The 26,016-nt window shown below is 44.4% G+C and overlaps 1 protein-coding gene across 1 annotated transcript; it reads right to left on the bottom strand.

Moving 5' to 3' along the window:
• Window positions 1-1,821: 1,821 nt before the first annotated feature.
• LOC128899476 (inositol 1,4,5-trisphosphate receptor-interacting protein-like 1) lies at window positions 1,822-24,274 on the bottom strand. Its single transcript, XM_054178778.1, has 4 exons — window positions 24,108-24,274; window positions 3,696-3,720; window positions 3,242-3,408; window positions 1,822-3,103 (listed from the first exon to the last, which is right to left on the bottom strand). The coding sequence occupies exons 1-4, from the start codon at window positions 24,272-24,274 to the stop codon at window positions 1,822-1,824; spliced, it is 1,641 nt and encodes a 546-aa protein (XP_054034753.1).
• Window positions 24,275-26,016: the final 1,742 nt, after the last annotated feature.

The following is a 26,016-nucleotide window of genomic DNA, read 5'->3' as shown; positions in this document are numbered from 1 at the left end:
GGGTGCCCGTCTCTTTCTTGAAACTCTGGACATCTGATGTATTCAGAGGGAGAGTGACAAATCCTATTCCTCCCCGATGCCCCCCCCATAGGCACTTCCCTAAGTGGATGCAAACCTATATTACCTTCTTCTTGTTCATTCCTAACCCTGCTTCTTTGAGGTGGTGAATGAGCAGGAAGGGGGGCTGTTGGTTGCAGGGGACCCCTGTTCAGGTTCTGGGAAGGTGGTGCTGAGTTCTCCAAAGATTCACACTTCTCCCTTTCCTTGTCTTTGTCCTTATCCTTCTCCTTCTCCTCAGTTGTTAATGTAAATATGGGAACAGGGGTAGGGCATGAAGCCCTAATCCAAACAGCAACATATTCAGCTTCTTCCCTACTAAAACACTTCTTAGAATTCACATGATGCTTCAGAGCTCGGCAAATCCAATCATCAAAAGATCCAAGTATGGGCCAAAACACGTAAGGTCTTAATGGGTTTTTTGGCCATACTTGCACACAGTACTAAACCATTTTTTCCTTTGGTTTTCCTTTTCTCAGCTCCTCATCATCGCAATACTGTACCATCATCCCTAAGGCGCTCGGGGCGGGGGGAATGGGAGGGAGTTCCGATGACTTGCTTTTCTTTTGTCCCATTCTCCTGATCACTAATCACTGCCCGGGGATCAAAACCGAGCCGAGGCAGTGAAGCGCTGGCTCCGAGCCGCGGCAGGTGGAAACGCCGGCTCCCAGCCACTAGACGCTAAAGCACCAGCATCTCCCGGTTACCACAAGACAAATGCTGTTAGAATTTTTGTGGGCCTTTACCTGTTAACTGACTTTATAAGCCCAAGAATCACAGTTCTTTGAGGTTACAGACATAGAGGATATAGAGAGATAGAGATAGATAGAGATGCTGTTCCCACTTTCTGATCAACCCTTCTTCTCATAACATGAATAGCATGAACATACATTGGGATGTTAGGAACCCAGATGCCAGAAACCATGAAAGTATTTAACCAAATAGTCTACTTGTGTACAGGAACATAACTTCTTCATTATTTTAACAGCAAATTAAGAGAGAGTTAAGATCTGTGTTTTGTGGGTTTTATTCTGGGTTTTTATATTACTTCCTTCAGGGAAATACAATCTTGACTAATGTTTGAATACCACACTCATCCTCCTTCTGGAGCACTGCTGTGGGTCTGACCATGATGCCTCTAATGTTGCCTAAAAAAAATGACAAACAGGAGAAGAACCTGTAAGTACTCCCTGCGGTGCAGTCTTTTCAACAAACTGAGATTAACAATAAAATCCACCCATGGAACCACAAATTTATTTAATACTGCATACACCTCTATATTAATGGCAAGAGGAGGTGCAAGGATAACCACCACTCCTTAGTGGACATGGTGGGGAATATGGTAATTAAAGATGAGGAAAAGGCAGAGGTATTTAACACCTTCTTTGCCTCCATTTTTAATAGCAGGGCAGGTTGTGTTCCAGACAACTGGCCTCCTGAGCTGGCAGATTGAATCAGGGAGCAGTATAGTTCCCCTGTGATCCAGGAGGAAGTAGTTAGGGGTAGAATGTCTTGTGATTGCCCCATGGCAGAAGCCTTAGTACAAGAATCAGAGAAACCAAAGCCTACCACATCAGCTCTTCTGCCAAGGTGCTCATCCTGACTCTGGGGGAGGAGAGCAGTCAGCAAAACTATGGCCACGTTTCCCAACAAAGCAAAACACAGACACAGCTGAAGCACTTGCTCAAATAACAAGGACTTACCACTATGTACAGAGGGGAAAGTTCCCAGAAGACACTGAGGGCACGGAGGAGGAAAGGCTGCTCAGTCTCCAGGTGCTGACATACACCTCCTGAGGCACAGCTCCATGCACGCCTCTTCCTTTAGGATCCCTGGGATCACTCTCTCCAAAAGCTCCTCCTCAATCTCCTCAAACTGTCTCAATGCCTCTGTGTAGGCAGCCTGATCTTGCACCAGATGCGCAAAGAGGTTGGGTGGCTTAGATCTTCTGAAGTCTGGAGGCAAGATGATCTCCTTGGGCACCTTTGCATTGCCAAAGAAGAAGCTGTCGAGCTGCTTCTCTTCCAGAGCGTAGTGCAGGTACCTCATGACATCTGCCATGCGCATGAGGCAGTCCTCTCTGCTCCAGCCTGACACGGGGGTGGTGTTGAGGACGTGCATGAAAACTGTCTTGATCATATCAGGGGTAAAGACTGTGCCCTTCATTATGGTGGTGCAGAGGTGTAGGCACTTGAGGTGGTAGCTGCCATATGGAACCTCTTTGGCTATTTGGATGAAGAACTTCCTCTCTGCCACAAGGTAGCTCTCTGCCCAAATTGTGCTTGGGGTGTTGCTGTCTGCTCTAGGGGGGCTGCTGAAGAAGATATCTGAGGCACCTTGCTGTACCCCAAACAAGATGTCAAGCATGAAGGTGTCTCCGGAGTGACTTTTCAGCTGCATCAGGCAGGAGGTCTGGCTGTCGGGCAGCACCTTCATCTCGTAGCGACGTGACTCAGGCAGTGCCACCCAGGCTTTCTTCACCAAACCCTTGAACCAGCGGGTGAGTTTAGCCACATCAAGGTATGAGTTGGTGCAGAGGATGTCCAGGACCTTAGGCATCTGGTTCTCAGGACGGTGGAGGAAGCACAGCGCCTTCTGTCCCCCACAGGTGCATTCCAGCTCCACACGGATGGGGCAGTCCCTGCCTGGAATCTGCTGCCTGCTCCCTAGTGGCTCCAGGTGGAACCTGTGTCCAATGGGTGGCTTCAGGGGCAGAAGTAGGTGGTAGATAACACGATCAGCTTCATCAGGACTCCATCCTTCAAAGCCACTGCCCACACCAATGGCATTCTGCAGCTCTGGCCAGAAACTATTTGACAGGCGCATTCGCAAGTTGTGCAGCAGCTTATCCACCAGCCCCTTCACCACCAGTCTCCTGGAGAAGATTTTCTGCACAGGCCACTTGATGGACCTGTCAAAAATCATGTCTGATAACCTCTCCTCTTCCAGACCTTCTAGAGCTCTTCTTTCCTCATTTTCTTCATCCATGCTGATGGCCAAGATATCCTTCTTGGTTTGGGCTGAGTCTGCCTCATGGCATCTTTTCCTGAGCCACCAGGAGAGCCAAAACAGGAGGACTAGCACTCCAGCAATGGCAGCAAAGAGCACAGCTCCCCAGCTTGTGATGCTCTGCTCCTGAGGCCTCTGCTGCTGGATCATGGGCACCAGGCTCCACTGACGTTGCCTTCTCCTCTCCATCTCCTCCATCAGAGGAGTCATCTCCTGCTTCATCTCCTTCTCCCGCTCCTCCATGCGCTTCCATGCGGCCTCATCCGGCTTCTCATGAACCTTCACTGAGAACAGGATTAGGCCTTGCAGAAGCAAAGCTAGGAGCTTTGTAGCAGCCATGGCCTGCAGGAGAAAGGAGAGAAGGGGTTCAGTGGGGCTGGAATAATGGAATTGCTGGTGGAGACCGAGCAGAGAAACCGCAGATAATTAGGGACAGGTAGGACCTCAAGGGCTGCAGGCAGCTGGGATGCTGCAAGGGTCTGCATCCAGCCCCAGCATCAGCAGCACTGAGCTCAGGGTGCTCCTGGAACACCTGGTCTGCGAGTGCAAGTTGAGGCCTCCTATGCCCCAGGGAGCTACCCCTCTGCCTTGGCTCTCATCCACTCTCCCCTTCCTTCACCCACACTTACCGTTAGCCGAAGCTCTACTGAGGCACTGATACCCAGTGCCGCAGTTATAGCTGCTCACCCATTGTGATGTCACAAACCATGCCAGGTGGAGTTGCCACCACCCCTGGCCACATGCACTGGCCCAATTCAGTGACTCACAGCCACGCCCACTGGCTCTGTTCAGTGACTCACAGCCACCCAAGGCAGCCAAAGCCCTGACCCCTACAAAGTGCAAAGCCACCATGAAGGACGTGGGGCCCAGGGAATACACTTCCCAGGCAGAGAGACCTCAAAGAGCCTTACAGAAAGTCAGATCAGATGACATGATCCTGGGACCTGCTGTTGCTCCTTCAGATGCCATCCACAGAGCTGGAATCATCTCCCTTGGTGCTGGCCTCTCTCATGTGGTTGTGGCTGTGCTCTTGGTGCCTTCATAACACAAATGGTGGCATGCTGGTGGTGTGGCATGGGATGGCAGGATGGGGCCTGACAGCAGGAGGCAGCATGATCAAAGACCTTGGCAATCTTTGGCCTTACATTCTCATTGGATTTCCCCTTCAGGTGTCCCAAAATGCAGCTATGAGAGCACCTCTTCCACTGCACAATTGCTGTTAGTGCAGACACCCACCACAGAGGCACTGGTGTAGCACTAGGCAGTCTTAGGAGGTCAAGGCAGCACAGGGCTGCTTATCAGGCTCCTGTGTGACAAGTTCTATGGCAAGGGAGGGGCAAAATTCAAGCTGACATAACTATTACAGTAAAGTATGCAGAAAGACAAGGAGAATCCCATTAAAGACAGCAAGAGACAAAAGTCAGGACCGGGTGGAGTGAAGTTGACCCAGAAATGTCAAGAACTTGTCAATCTTCACAACTCCTTAGAAAATAGAGATTTTGGAGGACAGTAGGGGAATCTGATTTCATTTCACATGGGAGAAGTTACGCATTTCTTTGCTCATTAAGAAGAAGACATAGCAAAAAATGGAACTGGCTTTGAGTATCACTGTTTTCAAGTTTTACTAGCCAATGTACATTGTTTGGGAGAGGTTTTTAAGCATATTGAGGGTGCAAACTTGATATGGAAACAAACTATGCCATTAGAATTGATGCTATGCTAAAAAGTAAAAATTCTCAGCCTATCAGCATTGCTCTCACAAATAGTTCCTAGTGACTAGACTGCTAATTAGCATTACTTGCTGTCTCTAGACATGTGACTTCAAGCTGCTGAATCTGATTCTTCTCCTGCGGTCTGTAAAGTCTACTGCAGTAGATCCCACTGTCTTTCACTGCAGTGCTAGTTCCCCTGGGTTGAACTTCTTTTTCTTTTTTACCATGTATTTTTATTAATTCAGCTGACTTTAAGGTCAGTTACTGAACCATGGTGATATTCTTCTTTTTTGTATATTTTATGCCTAAACTCTGCCCACCTGTAGGCAATATTCTGATTAGTATCATGTAGGCCTTTCCTTTAAGTGCTGATGGGTATAGAGGCAATCATGGAAGAGCAGGGGGTAAGCAGTGAGACTGCTCAGTATTGCAATGCTGACTCCAGCATTCAGTTTTATATGATTTTGGGTTAATTAATTGTCTGTTTTTTTCCTGTGGAAAAGCATTATAAGAACATCCCAGGAGGGATGGTAAGCCTAATTAGTACTTGTAATGTGCTTTGAATATGAAGGAACGAAATATGATTTAGCATTGTCACTAAAATGAATGTATTTCCTTTTCAGATGCTTAGTCCTGTCACCATCAGCTCTCCACTGATGTTCTGAGAACTTCTCTTGGTGGGGAAAAGTTGAAGAAGAATATGAAAATTTGACTTTGAAAATTAAGCTTATGGTATTTTTAAAATCATTAAGCTGTTGAGGGAAGGTGCAAAATTAAAATGAAGCTGCCCAAACCAGAATAGTTACAGAAAACAGTTAGGTGTGAAATAGCATCATCAACGTCTGTTTGGCTTCTCACAGTGATACTGATTTCTACATCTTTGTGTCTAACAGAAAAATCTGGAGAATTTAGAGTTATCTGGTGTTGAAGTGGGGTTTATTTCTAGGAAACACCTTCCAAGAAAGTTTGGGTAATTTGGATAGGGTAAGAAAAGTGGGTTTGTAGGACTAGTTTTAAATCCACATAGTTTGATCTGAAGAAAGCTTATGTTTGGCATGACTAAGCCTCTGACTGATGAACACAAGGACCTTTGTAGAATGTCATCTGTTGTAAAGGCTTTCCATACCAAAAAATGAATTTGATTTCCCAGTCTAATACATTAGTAAAAGAAGGAAGATACCTGTGGGCTACAGATTCTGAGCTGCCACAAGAAGGTCGGGCCCATATTTTGGCGGCAGGTGTGTGGGATGGGATAAGGTGGCACAACTACAATTGAAAGGACCTGAAGATGCTCACATTTATTTAAATCTTATTGGAGTTACTCATACTTCAGAGTACATGGCTTGGTTTTGCTAGAAGATTTCTTGCAGATAACTGTGCTGCAGTGAACTACGCCAACTGCATTAAAAGAAGAGAAACTTCTGGAAAGGGCAAGTATTGTGCACCTCAGACTTACCTTGTGCACATCCACATAAATACATCAGCCAGCTCTTGTATTTCCATCATCCTGCCACAGACAGTGTTTCAAATAGGAAAACAAAGGAATGTCTGAATGCAAATTCCATTCTGAGTTGGATAAAGACTGGCTAGAGCCTGCTAAGTATTTTGGTGGGAGAGAAGTCTGGAAAGCAAAGTGGCAGGGCTTGATGAGCTGAAAGGTGTTTTTTGTTCTTGTGGTGTTTTGGGGGTTGGTTTGTTTGTTTGTTTGTTTGTTTGTTTTTTAACCAGTTCCATGATTCTGTGAGAGAGAAGTGAGGAACTTGGGGGAAATGCCAGGAGTGTAGGTGTCAAATACCAAGCAGCATAGAAAAGGTAGCTCTGTTTACTCCATCATTCCTAAACACCTGTGTTGAAAATCTGGTCCAGAAGCAAGGTTTTGCTGAAAGAATGAGAGTAAAGGGTAATTTATATTTCTTAGAATTCAGAAGTCAAATGACTAACAGGGTTGGGTAGTTGCTTTAGGTGAGTAAGAATTTGTTTCCGTTTGCTAAAATTCATAAGATTCATAGAATGCTTCAGGTTGGAAGGGGCCTTGAAGATTACCTAGTTCCTAACTTCTTCCATGGGCAGGGACGGGACACCTCCCACTAAACAAGGAGGCTCCATGCCTCATCCAACCTGACCTTCAACACCTCTGGGGAGGGGGCTTCCACAACCTCCCTGGGCAACTTGTTCCAGTGTCTCACCACCCTCCCGGTAAAGAATTTCTTGCCAGTATCCATTCTCAAACTCCCTTCCTCAAGCTTCAATCCATTTCCTCTTGTCCTATCACTACAAGGCCTTTTAAACAGTACCTTCCTGGCTTGCTTGTAAACCTTCAGGTACTGGAAGGAAGCTCTAAGGTCTGCCCAGAGTCTTCTCTTCTCCCGGTTGAACAGCCCCACCTCTCCCAAGCTCGTGTCATCCTATTAAACTCTCCTTATCCCAACCCATGGGGTTTTACTTTTTTCTCCCTAGTCTCCTCCCCATCCCATGGGGGAAGCAGGGAGGAGGGAGTGAGTGGCTGGGTGGTCCTTAGTTGCTGGCTGAGCCTAAACCACGACAGTAAGGAATAAGGACATTAATGTGAAGCATTATACATATTTCTAACATTCAAGCTGCAAGATGTCATGTCTCTTAAGTAAGTGTGCATCTGTCTGATAATTACAGCTTAAGGTGCTACTGCTGTTTACAGGCATCCCCCAGAGAGTTAGAGGAATGTTATTCAAGCAACATCAAAAAGAAGCAGTAGCTATCAAAGCTACTTCTTTTTTAAGTCTGAATCATTGTTACGTTTTTGCTTAGCAAGTCACTTGGTTGATAGATTCATAGAGCTTTGCTTAAAGAATTCAATAGGTTTAGGGAATCTAATGTCATATGTGATCTGGTTTAAGCACTGATAGGTTCTTGTTGATAGCACAAAAATATTTTACTCCATTACTGGATGAAATGACAGCTTTGCCTTTTAACAACCACGTAATCAGTATCTGAACAGAGCTCTAGACCCTGGGCTTAGCAGCCTGTGCTAGTGGTGTTTAACAGCGTTTCACAACACAGAGATTAACAAACAGCATGATCCAAGGCTTCTTAACCTGGAAACCTCCTCAGTTCTGTGTTGTGAAGCTGTATTGCAAATCTTACAGGATTTGTGGGAGGGAAAATAAGCTTGCCTTATTTTTTTTTTCATAGAGAGTTGGGCAAATGTTTAGCATAGCAGAAATAATCTGTGGAGAAGAACATGAGGTCTTTAAAGACAATTTCTGTTATACACTATGGGCAGAAAGCTGAAATCCATGTTATGTTTTCAAGACAGCATTTACAAGAGCTGAGTGAGGGTAAGAGATGAAAGATAATATTGACTACTTGATGATTTTGACAGTCCAGGCTGAAGATAGGATTGGTTTGTTTGTCGACAGCAAGTGAAAACTCACACTACAGCTGGATGCAGATAAAAAGACCTGGGAGTCCTAGGGCATCCTGGACAACAGGATGACTATGAGACAGCAAGACGCCCTTATGGCCAGGAAGACATCTTGGGATGCACCAGGAAGCAAGTCAAGGAAGTGCTCTTCTTCTTCTACTCCACCCTGATTAAGGCCTCATCTGGAGTACCATGTCCAGTTCTGGGCTTCTCAGTTCAAGAAGGACAGGGAATTGCTTGAGTGGGTAAAGCAAAAGACTACAGAGATGATCAGGGCATTAGAACATCTCTTTTGTGAAGAAAGGATGAGAGACCTGGAGCTTTTTAGCCTGGAGTAGAAAAGATCAAGGGGTGATCTTATCAGATGCTTCTAAATACTTAAAGGGTGGGTGTCAGAAGGATGAGGACAGTCTGGTTTCAGTGTTGCCCAGTGACAGGACAAGAGGTGCCAGGCACAACTTTAAACATAGTGAGTTCCATCTAAACATGAGGAGAAGCTTCTTTCTTTGAGGGTGAAGAGCACTGGAACAGGCTGTGCAGAGAGGTCACTGAATCTTCATCTCTGGAGTCATCCAGAACCCACCTGGACACTGTCCTGCGCAACCTGCTCTAAATGAACCTGCTCTGGCAGGGGAGTTGGACTAGATGATGTCCAGAGGTCCCTTCCAATCCCTATCATTCTGTGGTTCTGTGACAAAAGAAGGTACATTCCAGTTTTCCAAAGGGTAGGACAATAGTTACCACGTTTAAAAATCAGAATTTATATTGCTGCAGCTCTTCATTTTGATGCAGACTACTGCAGCTACTGGTCATCGGAATCGTATTTCTTGGATCTTAGCCTGTTTGAAGAACCTCTTCCTTTTGAAATAATAATGTTCTACTTCCTAGCATATCAGACTGTTTCCTGGAAACCTGTCTTAAAATAAATGTTAAAAGTTTGTTTGGAATTATTGTTACTTGTGTAAGTGTTCATGAAAGTAACTAATTCTGCAATGCCAAGTACTCACATATGAAGTATATTCTATTTTACATAGATATATTCTAATCTCAGTGAAAACTAGGAACTATGCAAAACTGATTTTTGGTACCAAAATGTAAGACAGCTCAGTACCTCTACCTCTGTACACCACTGAAGGTCAAATATATTTTACAGTGAAATTTCTGGTAACAACTTCAATGCACAACACCCATGAACATGTAACGAAACGTCCATGCAAGTCATTATTTTAGAAGACAAAATATGTTGCTGTTGTTGCAGTATAATTCTTACGTAATATATTTTGAGAGACCTGATTCAACACTTCATTAGTCCAATTTTTTCCATTTCTAGCTCTACTGACATTAATAGAATTAAACTGACGTCCACCTGGAATAATGCAAAACTAAACCAGAGGTTCTATTTTAATTTTCTTCTTTAGTTTTACAGTTATCTAAATTCCTTTTCAGTTAACTTCAGAAGCCTGCTGGGAGCAGAAGCATATTAGAGACTCATTTCACTGGAACTGTCAGCTTCAGCACAAAGCTAATCTGCAGAGAGAAAGCAATGCTTAAGAACTAGTCTTCAGACTGTTCCTCTTCCCCTGTAATGTTTTTGTATGTGTGTGGGGTTTTTTCCATTGTGTATCACATGCATTTGAATTTGAGTATAAAAACACAGGGGGGGGGGGGGGAAGTGCTACTAAAATGTAAGCTTTAAAAGAAGAGACTTGGGTATAACATCTTAGCATTATGGGTAGACTTTCCATTTCGTGAAAACACTTTGTACTGTGCCTCCAATACGCTCTTTATGTATTCCCAGAGCTATTTGTTGTCTGTGGTGTGTCAGCAATTTACTCTTTGCTAGGTGTTATACTCTAGTTTCTATGGAAAGTTTGGGCCTGTTCAGAGGAAATTGCAGTATGTGATGGCCGAGTCTCAAGAAGATTGCTTTGGCATAGGAGGTGGGGAAGCTTAGCTATAAATGGGGTGGTGGGGGAGGGAAGGCAGCTGGACTACTCTAGCATGAGAGAGAAGAGTATAAAAATAAACCCGGTTATTTTGAAACTTTTTACAGAGAAAGGTGAAGGAAAGGCAACTGGGATTCTCTGGCAAGAGAGACAATGTTATAAAAATAAATAAATTCTGAAACTTTTTAAAGATAAAGGGCACTTTCTGCTGTCTGTTAAGGAATTATGAAGAGAAGCCTCCAAGGAGACCTAATTGTGGCCTTCCAGTATCTGAAGGGGGCTACAAGAGAGCTGGGGAGGGACTTTTTAGGGTGTCAGGCAGTGATAGGACTAGGGGGGATGGAGCAAAACTAGAAATGGGTAGATTCAGATTGGATGTTGGGAAGAAGTTCTTCAGCATGAGGGTGGGGAGATGCTGGAACAGGTTGCCCAGGAAGATGGTGGAGGCCTCAACCCTGGAGGTTTTTAAGGCCAGGCTGGATGTGGCTGTGAGCAACATGACCTAGTATGAGGTGTCCCTGTTCATAGCAGGGGTTTTGGAACTAGATGATCCTTGAGGTCCCTTCCAACCCTAACACTTCCATGGTTTTACAATTCGGTGACTCTATGTCTTCCAGAACGCCATCTGAAATCACTGGGTTGTTAGCATTGTAGCTCTGTAAGGAGAGAAGTGTATTTAGTCCAGACATACACATTGGAATTAATTCAACTCCAAAATTTAGAACACAGTTTTAATATTCTAGGTAAAGCCATGATTTATTCACTGCCTTGGTTTGTAGAAAGAAAAGTGTTTGAAAGAATAGGCATTGTGCTGAGAATTCAGTGGACAAAAATCAAGAAACCCTTAAAAGAATGTTAAACTCAAAAGTGACATTAGGATCTACTGAAAAAGCCCTGAAAGCTTCTGAGTGGAAAGACATAAGCTGGGAAAGGTTAAGAACGTAGCTGGAAAGAGACTTTAGCAGAAGGATGAAGCTCTGGACTTTTCCCTTACTAGGTTTGGCATTTCATCAAGTTAGAAGGCAGATGCAGCAAGTGAATGAGACTTCACAACCAGCTGAAGTTCAAGATCACTGAAGGACCACCTGTGTAGGCTTTATTCCCTGGGGAAGTTATTTTTACGAGGCAAAGCATGGAGGTTACATCCTTCTTTTTTATGCATACATTTTAAGGGAGTGGAACAGAAGCCAGCTAAGGAAATCAAAAGAGATTGTTATGGTCATTGGGTAATGTATTTGTTCAGTGCACTACTGACTGGGAATGAAAAGGTTAGACAAAGAGTTGAGACTTATTAGTCCAACTCAGCACCTGCAAATCAGAGGATGATTGAGGTCCACCTCTCTCCTTCATGGTACATGTTACATGCATGGAAAAGATCTCAGAGATCATCAAGTCCAACCTGTCACCCAACATCTCATGACTAACTAAATCATGGCTTCAAGTGCCACATCCAATCCCTTTCTGAATACCTCCAGGGATGGGGACTCCACCACCTCCCTGGGCAGCACATTCCAATGGCCAGCAACTCCCTCTGTGAAGAACTTTCTCCTCACCTCGAGCCTAAACTTCCCCTGGCACAGCTCAAGACTGTGTCCTCTTGTTCTGCTCCTGCTTGCCTGGGAGAAGAGACCAACCCCCACCTGGCTACAACCTTCCTTCAGGTAGTTGTAGACAGCAAGAAGGTCTCCCCTGAGCCTTCTCTTCTCCAGGCTAAACAACCCCAGCTCCCTCAGCCTCTCCTCACAGGGCTGTGCTCCAGACCCCTCCCCAGCTTTGTTGCCCTTCTCTGGACACCTTCCAGCAAGTCAACATCTTTCCTGAAGTGAGGAGCCCAGAACTGGACACAGGACTCAAGGGGTGGCCTAACCACTGCAGTGTACAGGGGCACAATGACTTCCCTGCTCCTGCTGGCCACACTATCCTTGATGCAGGCCAGGATGCCATTGGCCTTCTTGGCCACCTGGGCACACTGCTGGCTCATGTTCAGCCAGCTGTCAACCAGTACCCCCAGGTCCCTCTCTGCCTGGCTGCTCCAGGCTGCTCCTGTAGCACTGCGTGGGGTTGTTGTGGCCAAAGTGCAGCACCAGCACTCGGGCATGTTTGAATGCCATCCTGTTGGACCCTGCCCATCTGTCCAGCCTGTCAAGGTCCCTCTGCAGAGCCCTTCTACAGATCAACACCTGTCCCCACCTTGCTGTTTTCTGCAAATTTACTGATGATGGACTCAATGCCCTCATCCAGATCATCAGTGAAGATGTTTAAGAGGATGGGGCCCAGCATGGATCCCTGGGGGACACCACTAGTGACTGGTCTCAGCTGGATGTGGCACCATTCACCACCACTCTCTGGGCTCGGCCCTCCAGCCAGTTCCTAACCCAGCACAGTGCTGCTGTCCAAGCCACGAGCTGACAGCTCAGCCAGCAGTGTGCTGTGGGGGACGGTGTCAAAGGCCTTGCTGAGGTCCAGGTAGACTACATCCACAGCCTCCCCACATCCACCAGGCGGGTCACCTGATCATAGAAGGAGATCAGGTTGGTCAGGCAGGACCTGCCCTTCCTAAATCCATGCTGGCTGGGCCTGATCCCTTGGCCATCTTTCAGGTGTGCTGTGATTGCCGCCAAGATGATTTGCTCCATCATCTTGCCTGGCACTGAGCTCAGGCTGACAGGCCTGGAGTTGCCAGGTTCCTCCATCTGGCCCTTCTTGTGGATGGGCATGATGTTGGCCAGTTTCCAGACATCTGGGACCTCTCCAGTGAGCCAGGACTTTCGATAAATGATGGAGGCTGGCTTGGCCAGCTCGTCTGCCAGCTCTCTCAGCACCCCAGGATGGATCCCATCCGGTCCCATGGACTTGTGAGTATCCAATGAATGATGGCATAAGGAGTGAGTTTTTTAACAGCTCAGCTGCATTGAACATATATTCTATTTGATGTCATATTTGTGATTAGGGACAGAGACAAAAATCTGGAGCAAAACTGAAGAGAGAAATGTGAGGTCTTGGGGGACTTGTAAGAGTTGGCAGGATGGTTACGTGTCTCAGCATGCATTAGCCCAGGGCACAGAGACAGGGCATTCAAGACCAAGGCCAGAGAACAGAGTAGACACCACCTCATGGAGCCTCCTTCTCTGGAGATATTTAAGACCCACCTGGATGTATTCCTGTGTGATGTGGTACAGGTCATCCTGCTCTGGCAGGGGAGTTGGACTGGATGATCTCTCAAGGTGCCTTCCAGCCCCTGCCATTCTGTGATTCCATGAAAGCCATCGCTCTGCTGTGAGAGTGGGGAACATCAAATCAGTCTGACATCAACCAGCTCTGACGTGGAGCTGCTTTCACTGAACAGGTGTTCTGAAGAGTTCAATATGAAAATGCTAGAAGAAACCTGGGAATAAAGAAAGGAGACAGTGGAATGATCCAGGACAAGGAGAAAGGAAAACCTTCCTAACTGAAGCACAATGCTGACAGCCCTTAAGAACTTCTCATACAGAAAACATGCTGTCAGATCCATTCCTGAAAAAGGAATTAGTCACAGAACAGAGATTTCTTGTAACATAAACAAAGGCCATAATTCTGACAGTGTCTCTCCTTGTGACTTTGAGATGACCGGTCTGTTTTCAGAGTAGAAAGACTCATGTGAACGTTGGAGCATTTTCTGACTGCATTACAGGCAAGGGAAAAGCAGCAGCCAAAGTAGAAAAGTCAGACCTGAACAACAAAGTTCATTAAGTGAGAAATGGACGAAAAATGAATGGGACTATGGTGATAAAGTAGCATAGTGGGCCAAGTACCACTAACCTTGCATTCCTAGTGTAAGATACAGCATTAAATGATAAATACTTATCAATGACTTTAGATTAAGAAAATTGATTACATCATAATGATTTCCTCTCTTCATTTGAATGTGAAGATCGTGATCTGCGTTTGCAGATGGATTGCCCTGCTTGTGTGTAATCTGATTCAGCTTTACTTGGTTGCACTAATACCTTGGTTTAGGTATTATTTCTTTCATAGTCTTATTTTAGGAGAGGTGGATCCTGCTTCTTGTTTCTGTGACTCAGTTTACAACCTTTCCTTTCTATTTGCTGTACCTGCCTTTCCTGGGACTGACAATAGAGCTGCCATTTGTTCACCATGACTCTTTTAGCCTTGTTGCTCACAGGAAACATAAAAACAACTTGATTGAGTTACTTGTCTAGCTAGGACACCGGTATTGTTAAAAGCAGTAAAAGAAACCATCACTCAGGAAAAAAATGTTGCATTTCCCTAGGGCAGAAATTTGAAAGGCTTCAGTTGCGATTTCATTTCTGGACAAGGAAGTGGAGACAGGAATTGTTCCTCAGGTTTCAGTTTGGCATCACAACACTCTCTCTGGCCATTTCATTAGAAAGCTGGAGGCAAGATTTTACTCATTTATAAGGAAGGGGCCTCTGTAAAGCTTATGAAGTTGAATAAGGCCAAGTGCAAGGATCTACACCTGGTTTGGGTCAAAGCCCAATACCAATACAGGATGGGAGATGCAGGGATTGAGAGTGGCCCTGTGCAGGAGGACTTAGGAATATTGGTTGGTTAAAAACTGGGAATAAGCTGGCAACCTGGGCTTGCAGCCCAGGAGGCCAAATGTATCCTTGGCTGCATAAGAGTGAACAGAATGTTGAGGGAGGTCAGTCTCCTGTCTTGTGTACTCTCATAGAACTCCACTTGAAGTACTGTGTCCAGCTGTGTGGTTCCCCGCACAAGAAAGATGTGGCTCGTTTAAAGTAGGTCCAGAGGAGGGTCAAGAAATTATTGATCAGAGGTCTAGATCACATCTCTTATGAAGAAAGTCTGGGAAAGCCAGCATCATGAAGCCTGGTGATGGCTCCTGAAGACTTTATTGAAGGCTTTTTAGTTCTTCAAGTGATATAGGAGGATGGAGGAACCTGGAAACTCCAGGCCAGTCAGCCTGACCTCAGTGCCAGGGAAAATGATGGAACAGATTATCCTGGCGGTGATAACTGCGCACCTGAAGGATGGCCAAGGGCTCAGGTCCAGCCAACATGGATTTAGGAAGGGCAGGTCCTGCCTTGATGCACTGAATTTAGGGAATAATCTCAAGCAATGGTCAGCTGATAGAAGGAAAAGTTTTTACTCTTGCAGGCCACAAACCCTGTGAGCAAACCGCAATTATGTAGAAGAGAAAAAAACATTTAGCTCATTACCAACGGCCATTGTGACTCAGGAAAGCACACAACTACCTGTTAATGAGCGCGGGTAAACATGGCAAGAAAGTCTTTTGTTCTTTCTCTGGCCTTAGACAAGAGACGCTGATAGTTTGCCTTTGGTCTAACACCTGTCTGAGCCTTGCTCAGGAATGTGTGTTCCCTGGCATTTCCTCGGCAGCCAACCACGATTCTGCAACTGTCCCACGGACACATCTAATTACCAATCACAAGTAGCCTTCTGAACATGTTAGCCTATATAAAGAAAAGACTTTGTACAATAAAGTAGACACTTTGCTTGCATCAAGCTTCGTCTCCATCTCTCAATCGCGGTACTGCCTCTCCAACCCGATCTCCTATGATCAGGTGCCCCGTCTGGTGGACGTGGGGAGGCCTGTGGATGTGGTCTACCCAGACTTTGCAAGGCCTTTGACACCATCCCCCACAGCAAACTGCTGGCTAAGCTGTCAGCTCGTGGCTTGGACAGCAACACTCTGTGCTGGGTTAAGAATTGGCTGGAGGGCCGAGCCCAGAGAGTGGTGGTGAATGGTGCCACATCCAGCTGGCGGCCAGTCACCAGTGGCGTCCCCCAGGGATCAGTGTTGGGCCCCATCCTCTTTAACATCTTCACTGATTATCTGGATGAGGGGATTGAGTCAGTCATCAGCAAATTTGCAGATGACACCAAGCTGGGAGAAGATGTTGGTCAGTTAGACGGTAGAAAGCCTCTGCAGAGGGACCTCAACCGACTGGACAGATGGGCAGAGCCCAACGGGATGGCATTTAACAAGTCCAAGTGCCAGGTGCTGCACTTTGGCCACGGCAACCCCATGCAGAGCTACAGGCTGGGGTCAGAGTGGCTGGAGAGCTGCCAAACAGAGAGGGACCTGGGGGTGCTGATTGACAGCCGCCTAAACATGAGCCAACAGTGTGCCCAGGTGGCCAAGAAGGCCAATGACATCCTGGCCTGCATTAGGAATAATGTGGCCAGCAGGAGCAGGGAAGTCATTCTGCCCCTGTACTCTGCACTGGTTAGGCCACACGCTGAGTACTGTGTCTAGTTCTGGGCCACTCCGTTTAAGAAGCACATTGAGACACTTGAACGTGTCCAGAGAAGGGCAACAAGGCTGGGGAGAGGCCTTGGGCACAAGCCCTATGAGGAGAGGCTAAGGGAGCTGGGATTGTTTAGCCTGGAGAAGAGGAGGCTCAGGGGTGACCTCATTGCCCTCTACAACTACCTGAAAGGTGGTTGTAGACAGGAGGGGGTTGGTCTCTTCTCCCAGGCAACCAGCACCAGAACAAAGGGACACAGTCTCAAGCTGTGCCAGGGGAGGTTTAGACTCGAGGTGAGGAGAAAGTTCTTCACCGAGCGAGTTGGTCATCATTGGAATGGGCTGCCCAGGGAGGTGGTGGAGTCACCGTCCATGGAGGTGTTCAAGAGGAGACTGGACGTGGCACTTGGTGCCATGGTCTAGTCATGAGGTCTGTGGGGCCAGGTTGGACTCCATGATCCTCCAGGTCTCTTCCAACCTTAGTTACACTGTGATACTGTGATGTAACAAAAAGGTAGATACACTTTACCAAGGCCTGTAGAGACAGGGCAGGAGGCAACAGTTTCAGATATGTAGATTTGGATTGGACATAGGAAATAAATATTTTTACAATGATGGTTGTATTACCCTAGAACAGGTTGTGTATCATTGGTGGTGTTCAAAGGCAAGCTGGATATGGCTCTGAGTAACCTGACCTAGTGAAAGATGCCCTGGCCCACTGAAGGGGGTTTGGATTAGGCGATCTTTGAAGGTCCCTTCCAACTCAACCCATTCTCTAATTCTGTCTAAAAGGAGACATTCTCATTCTGTTTTACTATTTTGTAACCTAAAATTGGAGAAAGACATCTTCCTTTAATACATCTTTCTGGTACTACACTGTATTTTCCACTAAAATTTTAATTTTACTCCTTTGCATGTTGATGTTTTTGCACATAGTTATAGCACTTTGTTGGAGTGAATACCTTCTTAGCTTTTCTCACACATTGTATAGTGAAATTCAAAGAAACTTCAAACAAAACAAAACAACCAAAAAAGTGTCATTCTAATCTTACCTATATCTTTTCACACACTAAACCCATACAAACGTCAGGCTATAGTCTAATGTTAATGATTCAGTTTCCCATTTATCTAGGCTGATTATCCTCATTAATACTTTCAAAAAGCAGAAAAGAATCAGATTCACTCTTCCAGGAGTTAATTAAAAAATACCCCAAACCCAAAACCCAGAAATGCTTAGATTACAAAAATTTAATATATGCAAAATATGGATTAAGTAGGAAAGCTGCTAATTGTACATGCTTTTGTTTACTGCCTGTGAGCAGCTACAGCTATTATTTACTGTCTTTCCTGTTCATGTTTCTCAAGTATGAGTCACCTGTTGGTTGAGGTACTCCATCACTATTCCAGATTTTTGGGTTCGAGTACTGGTCCAGTATTTCTGAAAAGCCAAACCCAAATTTCAGACCAAATATTCAGAAAGCTTTTGAACTCTAGTACAAGTGGTTTGAGGCAGTTTGAGAGTGGACAAAACTTCTCCTGTGGATATAGCAGCAGGAGCTGTAGTGAAAAAAATGCAGAAGCAGCAAGCATGCACTATGAAAGCTGTAGTAGAGAATAACATATAAATACTGTTATAGTTATTCATATTAAACTATTACATGTTACCATGTCTAATCACTTTCATTTCTGGCCTTTTCTTCTGTGGCATGTTTGTTCTCTTATGATGCCTATAGTTAGCTAGGCAGAAGTCACCTTGCTTGGATACACAAAACTGTATTAGGTAAGCCAACAGGTCCTTACTTTGTTTTGCATCTTTATTGGTCCATGTATTTCAATCTCTGAAACACTGAATGCAGCATTGAAACAACTATGAAGATGACGTGATCAGAAATGGCTGACAAGCCTTGTACAGAGAGTGAAGAGAACTAAGGACTATTTCAAGGAGGTTACTGTTGAAATCAACAAGGTATTGTGCTCAGGAAGATCTGTGGGATGCTCAAAGTTTCATGTAACAACTAGTGGAAATTTCTTTAGGGATACAGTTTGCATTTGATTCTTGCTGATTAGATTGTGAAATCCAAACACCTGTGTTTTGAGATAAACAATCTAAAAAATCTACTGGAAGGGTGAAGGTTAAAGCAGAAATGCGCAGAAATCACACAATTTGCTAAGGGACTGTTTAAGAGTAACATATTACAGGCACAGACGGTTTGCACACCTCTGAACAAAAACATAAACCATGATGCAGAGTTAAGTGGAGGTAAAATAGATTCTCTTTTGAAAGGTGAACTGTGGCCATGCCAAGTGTCATGAAAATATGGCATGCTGTAAGTGAAACTAATAGTGAGTGATCAGAGAAGATACCCAGTTACTTAGAAATTCTGATACAGGCTGTAATTATGATTTGATGGCTGGATGTAGGCTTCCTATGTATGAGAGAATGAAAAGGAAATCAAACAAAATGATAACTGACCTGCTACAGTACGCTGGTTCCATCCTGCTCTATGGTCACATGAAATACCATAAGTCCATTGAGATTTCTTTATTTGCCCTCAAAGTTAAGATCCCACACTTCCTAAGGTCTTCTCCTCGAACAATACTTCTGATTACTCCTTCAACAGACAACACGAAGTCACTGTTAAAATCAAATTTTCTTGGACTGGCAGAAATAATTTGTTTCTATAAAGAGAAAATGTTTCTCCAAGCACACTGTGATACAGTTCACAACCCAAATTTCAAAAGCACCTGAAACCATTGGACTTTCATCCCCCACTGCTGCAGATTTATTGTGCTGGAGTACTTTTCTCAGCAGGTCACTATGGCAGAATGGCTGTATTTATATGCTTAATATAGTCCATAAATCACAATGTTTAATTCTGTTAAATGGTGGCTTCTTGAGATACCGTTACATTGTATGAAATGAAAAATCTAAGTACTCTACAGCCTAATCACGACTAACCAAGTGACTTTCAAACTGGAGGTGTCATCTGAGACTGCTCCAAATGTTTCCCTTCTAAAAGAGCTTCCAGGCTGTGTACTTTATTAAGCCTGAAATGGGTATAATTCTAGAGTACGATCTTGGGAGTTTGAGATGTGTGCACTCCTTAGAACTCTGCAAAAACACAAAAGAATTCTATATTCGTATTCTATTTCCTAAATGATTTAAAGTGGAACTTGGAAAGTAAGCTATGTGAACACCCATGGTTACAAGCAAGTTGTCTTCTCTTGCTTGGTTTTTGTTTGGTTTGGGTGTTTTGGTTGTGGCTTGGTATTTTGGTTATTTTTTGTGGTTGGATGGCTTGGACTTTAGTGGTTTGGTTTGGTTTTAATTTGTTGTGGTTGTTTATTTGGTTGGGGGGGGCTTTCATTTTGCGTAGTTTTTGTTGTTGTTCTTGGGTTGTTTGGGTTTTTTTTCCTTGTGGTTTTTGGTTGGTTGGGTTTGTTTGCTGTAGAGCTTTTTTTTGTGTCTGTTTTTTTCCCCTGCAGTTTTCAAGTTTTCTTGTCATAAAAACCAAACTCATCCAATAGACAGCCAGGACTTCTGCTTGCCTGCACAGATTTTGACTGTGATCTAAGTCTCCAGCTATTAATTTGGTATGACTGCTTTGGCGAGCGGCTAAGCTTCTGGGTTGCATCTAGACAGAAGAGACTATGATATCTATACTCAGCATATGAAGAGGGAGGAACTACAAAGTTTGGATGACATAGACAACTGTTGAACATGTACCAATGTGTTCTACTTGTTTTCAAATGGTAGAGTGTGACTATTGAAAAGGAATTGGATATTGGTGAGCTACAACTAAGTCATGAATAAATTATTTTCTAGTAGCTTCAGCTGTTGTATGAATTCTGAAGTCAGTCACGTGAAATGTGAAAGAAATCCCGCACATTTTAAACTCTTCCATGACGTAATCTCTAGTGCTGTGCCTATAGCTTCTAAATAGAATAGAATAGAATAGAATAGAATAGAATAGAATAGAATAGAATAGAATAGAATAGAATAGAATAGAATAGAATAGAATAGAATAGACCAGGTTGGAAGAGACCTTCAAGATCATTGTGTCCAACCTATCATCCAACACCACCCAACCAACTAATCCATGAAACCAAGCACCCTGTCAAGTCTCCTCCTGAACACCTCCAGTGATGGTGACTCCACCAGCTCCCCAGGCAGCCCATTCCAATGGGCAATCACTCTCTCTGTGTAAAACTTCCTCCTAACCTCCAGCCTAAACCTCCCCTGGCACAGCCTGAGACTGTGTCCTCTTGTTCTGGTACTAGTTGCCTGGGTGAAGAGATATAATAAGAATAATATATGTATACAACAAATCTTCTAACTTTTCAGTTCAGATGTGTCTGTGCACATCCAGCTGGTAAACACAGATTTGCAAAGGATCTATTTGACTGGGTGAAGAGCACCTCTCAGGCTTGCAAGAGGGGAAAAAAGTTGACTTTCAGGAATATTCTGTTGCCAGCTGGCTAGCAGAGATCAGTGTGTCCTGCTCCAATTTTTGGGTGCAATTTCAGAAAACCTTACAGAAGGAAGTCAAAATTTCAGTGGTTACACAGCTAACATGTCAGAGATGAGTCAGCAAATAAATTTCAGAGGGCTTGAAAAAGCTTCCTAAGGGCTCAGCTTTGCAAGGAAAAACATAAAGCACTTTTTAATGGAATGTAAGTTAACAATATTATTTTCTCTACAGTCATATTTATATTATTTCATATTCCTTTTATAAACAAGTCAAAGGTTTAAGTCAATTGTAAGTTAAACATACTACAGTTCCAAGACTGGAACTATGTCTCCATGAATGGAGAATTAGAATCCTCTTGACTGCTGAACACATCACATGAATTGAGATTGTGCTAAAGCTGTTGGAACTGAAAGATGGGGGAAATGCTTTCTTGCTATGAGAGAAATTAGAACAAGTTAAATGAAAGGAAATGTCAATCTGCATAATAGCCCTGAATAAGTGAGGAGGTTCTGAATTTACATGTGAAAATCTGCATTCAGAAGTTAAGATTTGGACCACTATTTCTTTTGGGAATAAAGTATTCTTCATAAAATTAACTTCCTCCAAAAGAAGCACAACATAAACCAGACATTTAATTCCTTGGATCTGTATTTAACCTCTGGCAATATGTTTTTCTATGGGTATGGTCAGCATTCTCTCTGTTATATTTTACAAGATTTGCTCGAAAGTTAATGAGACAGATTAATTTCCTTCTTCTATCCTGTCTGTTTTCAGTTAACCATTCCATTATTTTAGCAACTGTAATAAAATAATTAGGAAAGAGCCCAACAGAAAGCCAAAATGACTTTCAACTTTACTGGCCAACATAAATGAAGAAATGGGAATCACTTTTCCTTGCATAGGAAAAATCTTTTTTTTTTTAAGTAACTCTTTAGTTTATTATTATTAGTTTATTATTGCTCTCTACAACTACCTGAAGGGAGGTTGTAGCCGGGGGGGGTTGGTCTCTTCTCCCAGGCAACCACCAACAGAACAAGAGGACACAGTCTCAAACTGTACCAAGGGAAGTTTAGGCTTGAGGTGAGCAGAAATTTCATCACAGAAAGAGTTGTTGGCCATTAGAATGTGCTGCCCAGGGAGGTGGTGGAGTCACCATCACTGGAGGTGTTTAAGAGGAGACTGGATGAGGCACTTGATGCCATGGTTTAGTTGATTAGATGGTGTTGGGTGATAGGTTGGAATTGATAATCTTGAAGGTCTTTTCCAACATGATTGATTCTATGCTCCTATTATTAAAGCATTTTTGTTAAATTTTGTGTATATAATGTGTAAACTTGTTTTTAATTACAAAAATTTTGAGGCATTATTTGAAAGACTACTGCGACAAAAATATTTGGGGGAAGTACGGAAGTGATGTGAATGGAAAAGACTTAATTTATAGCCAGAAACATACTTTAAACTCAAAATAAAGCTATAGACAGATACATACACATACACACATCCATATACATAGAATACATAGAATACATAGAATAAACCAGGTTGGAAGAGACCTTCAAGATCATCACGTCCAACCCATCAACCAATCCAACACCGCCCAAGCAACTAACCCACGGCACCAAGTACCCCGTCAAGTCTTCTCCTAAAAACCTCCAGTGATGGCGACTCCACCACCTCCCCAGGCAGCCCATTCCGATGTGCAATCACTCTTTCTGTATAGAACTTTTTTCTAACATCCAGCCTGAATCTCCCCTGGTGCAGCCTGAGACTGTGTCCTCTTGTTCTGGTACTGCTTGCCTGGGAGAAGAGACCAACATCCGTCTGTCTACAACCTCCCTTCAGGTAGTTGTAGAGAGTAATAAGGTCATATATATATAATATAGTTATGTCATCTGAACTTGCTTAAAAAATGGGTTTTGTTCTGTTCTCCAAGGTGCCTTTTGCTCTTTCAGAACTGAACATAAAGTCTGTAACAAATTACCAGCAAATCTATCTGTCTACCTAGTTATCTATATTGTTATTTGACTGTTGATGTTAACCAGCTGGAGCAAATGGAACAAAAAGGAAAAGTGCTAGTGACCTAAGTTCAATCTAACTACTAAAAAACTACTTCCAAATTATGCAAAGTGAGAATCTGAGTGACTGCAGGAGCAAACTAATCTAAAATAAAATGTTTGTGACAGTATCAAATATAGAAAAAACAAGTTTAGTGCAACCTATTTTCAAAGCAAGGAAATGGCCATTGAACACAGAATTATGCAATCATCATGAAATACCTTGTTGTATGAAATGTGCCACAGTATAGGTGGCAGACAAACCTAAGGGATCACTAACAGTCACTGCCCTGTGATTGATCCATATCATGACTCACATACTAAAGATAAGCCCTGTAGACTTTGCACTGATCTCAATTTGATGAGATCCAGAACGATGGAATATAGGAAAGAATCATGGAATGCCTTGGGTTGGAAGGGACCTTTTGAGGTCATCTAGTCCAACCCCCGCTGCAGTAAGCAGGGCCATCCCCAATTAGATCAGGTTGCTCAGCCCCTCATCAAGTCTGACACATGGCCATTTTAGGCAGGGGTCTGAAAGAACACAGTAGTGTATGCTTTTTGAGTGTGCACGTGGCAGTGTTTCCAGACATCCAAAGTATAAAGAAACTACTTTGCTGGTGTGATTTTATTCGCAATTAAAGCAAGGTCAAATCAATCAACCACAGGCACCTTCTGAGGTTCAGAATAGCTTTGGGTAACTTTCCACGTTATTTAGAAATCCAAGTAACTGAGAACTCGGTAAAAGAAAAAAAAAGTTCCATGATATCATAGGTTAAGCTTGAGACAACAAAGCGACCGGGATCTCACAGGGACTCGTGGTGTACGACCGGCTGCCCGAGAGCCAGCAACATGTCCTCGCAACTAATACGGCCAGGGGCATTCTGGGCTACATTCATTAGTGTGACCAGCCAGTCTAGGGAGAGCCTCTTCCCCTGCTAGTCTGCCCTGGCAAGGCCTCATCTGATATACTGCATCCAGTTCCCAGTTCAAGGACAAGGAGCTACTCGAGAGATCCCAGCACAGGGACACAGAGATGACGAGGAAGATGGAGTCTCTCTCTACTGAGGAAAGGGTAAGACTGGGTGGTGTGGAGTCTCTGCCTCTGGAGGCATTCAAAACCTACCCGGATGTGCTGCTGTGTGGTTTACTGTAGGCGATCCGCTGTAGGTGACCCGCGGCCGGCGGCGTGGCTCAGACCCACCGCAACAGCGCCACCGAAACGCCCACGCGCACGCTGCCGCCGCACAGCTCCGGCAGCTCAGTCCCCGCGCCGCAAGGGCTGATGGGGGAGCGGCAACTTGCGGGCGGCCACGTGTGAGCGAGGCGCGGGGCGGCTCGGCTCGGCAAGGCCGGCAGAGCGGGCCCCATCGCGCTGTTCCCTCTGCTGCGCACCGCTCGGCACCGCCCACCAGCTCCGCACTCTCTGCCCCCCACCCACCCCTCCTCCCCTCTGCTCCTGTCCCGCTGCGCCCTGCCCACACGGCCCGGACTGCCCTCTTGCCCGTGCTGCTCTGCTTGCTCGGGTTTGGACTGCTCGCACTGCTCCGTTTTCGTTGATGCAGCCGTGTCCGCCTGCCACAAAGAATTTGGGACTGTTCCTGTGCTAATCCTACCATCTGAATCTAGGGAAATGATGAGATCTCTTCCTTCGCTCCTTGATTCGTTTTCTCACTGCCCGTTTCTACTGTTCCCTCTCCTTCGTTTTCCCGTTCTCACCGTCCTCCGGACCCATCTAATAAACGCAGTTCATCAGCCATTTGGCGTCGCTTGGCCTTTATTTACTCCGAGGGGGATTCTTTGACCTAGCACGAGCCGCCTTGCTGGCCAGAGTTGGTACAGGATAACCGGGTAGTAACAGTGCCAAGTCTTTCTCTCCAGAGCTGCTCTCCAGCAGAGCAGCCCCCAGCCAGTACTAGTGGATGGGGTTCTTGCCCAGGTGCGGGCCATTATGCTTGCCCTTAGGTTTCTCCCTGCCCACTTCTCCAGGTCGTGCTGAATTGTAGCACAGCCATTAGTGGTAGTCTGCCTGAGGATGTACTGACTGACTGAAAGTTTTCTATCTATTTGAGGTAGAGGGAAAGTTATTCTGAGGAGCTTCTTTTCTGGACTATCCACTGCAATACGAGGTGAGAAGCGACTGTTTTGTGACCTCGTGTGACCATACAAGCCCGGCTAAAGTTTGCTGGGACTCTGATGCCATGGAGTCAAGAGAACCCATTTGGGATCTGTAGGCCATTTGTGGATGGACAGTGGGTGGAATATGAGTTGTACATCGAAAACTGATAACTGAAGTTCTGGGAAGCCAGTGGCATCCTTTCACCGCTAAAAGTGTGTGACACTTTTAGTAGCAGGATTGCTCACGTGTGTGTGCTTTATTTTCTCTGATAACAGTTATAAAACATTCCTGCCAGAACAATTTCCCTCACATGGATTCCTAAAGCAGCTATAAAACTTTGCAATATATAATTAATGCTACTTAAAATTAGTTTTCTTTTATTTGATTCTTTTTCTTTCAGTAGTGGTCTAAGGAATCAAAAGAACTCAAAACACAAAAGGCACATGCCTGCATTAGTAGAGACAACAAAAATGGTCTAATATTGGAACAAAGAAACACTATTTATCTTCCTCTCAGCAGAGAGGTTACTTGGTTTCATCTTGGATGGGGATTTTACTACAGCAAAGCTATTTGACTCACTCTCCAGTGTAACTAAAATTAACTTGGCAGTAAAGTCTGAAGGTCTCCCTTTCCTGTGAAGGTTCCTAATTTTTGTTTATGTTGTAGGGTCTCAGCTGGGAGACATCTGTCACATTTTGTTTCACTGGGTCAATAGGATCAACTTTACCAGCTTAGATGGAGAGGAAGAAATACAATGTGTTGAGTTCACCTCACTTCATCACGAGTTGTCTAGATGTAGTTGCCCCTGATATCTGTTCAGTCAACACAGACAGCTGCTTTCCGGAGCAAGGTTCAACTTTCAGAAACTTCAACAAGGACAATTTTAAGAACCTTCCAGCACAAATATATTTTCAAAACTTTGACCTTATCCTGGATTTAACTTAGTATAAGCCAAATATAAAAATGAGAAGAATGAAATGAAGTTACACCTTAT

This window comes from Dryobates pubescens, chromosome Z (assembly GCF_014839835.1).
Source record: "Dryobates pubescens isolate bDryPub1 chromosome Z, bDryPub1.pri, whole genome shotgun sequence".
NCBI lineage: Eukaryota > Metazoa > Chordata > Aves > Piciformes > Picidae > Dryobates > Dryobates pubescens.
This window is presented reverse-complemented; position numbering and strand designations above follow the sequence as displayed.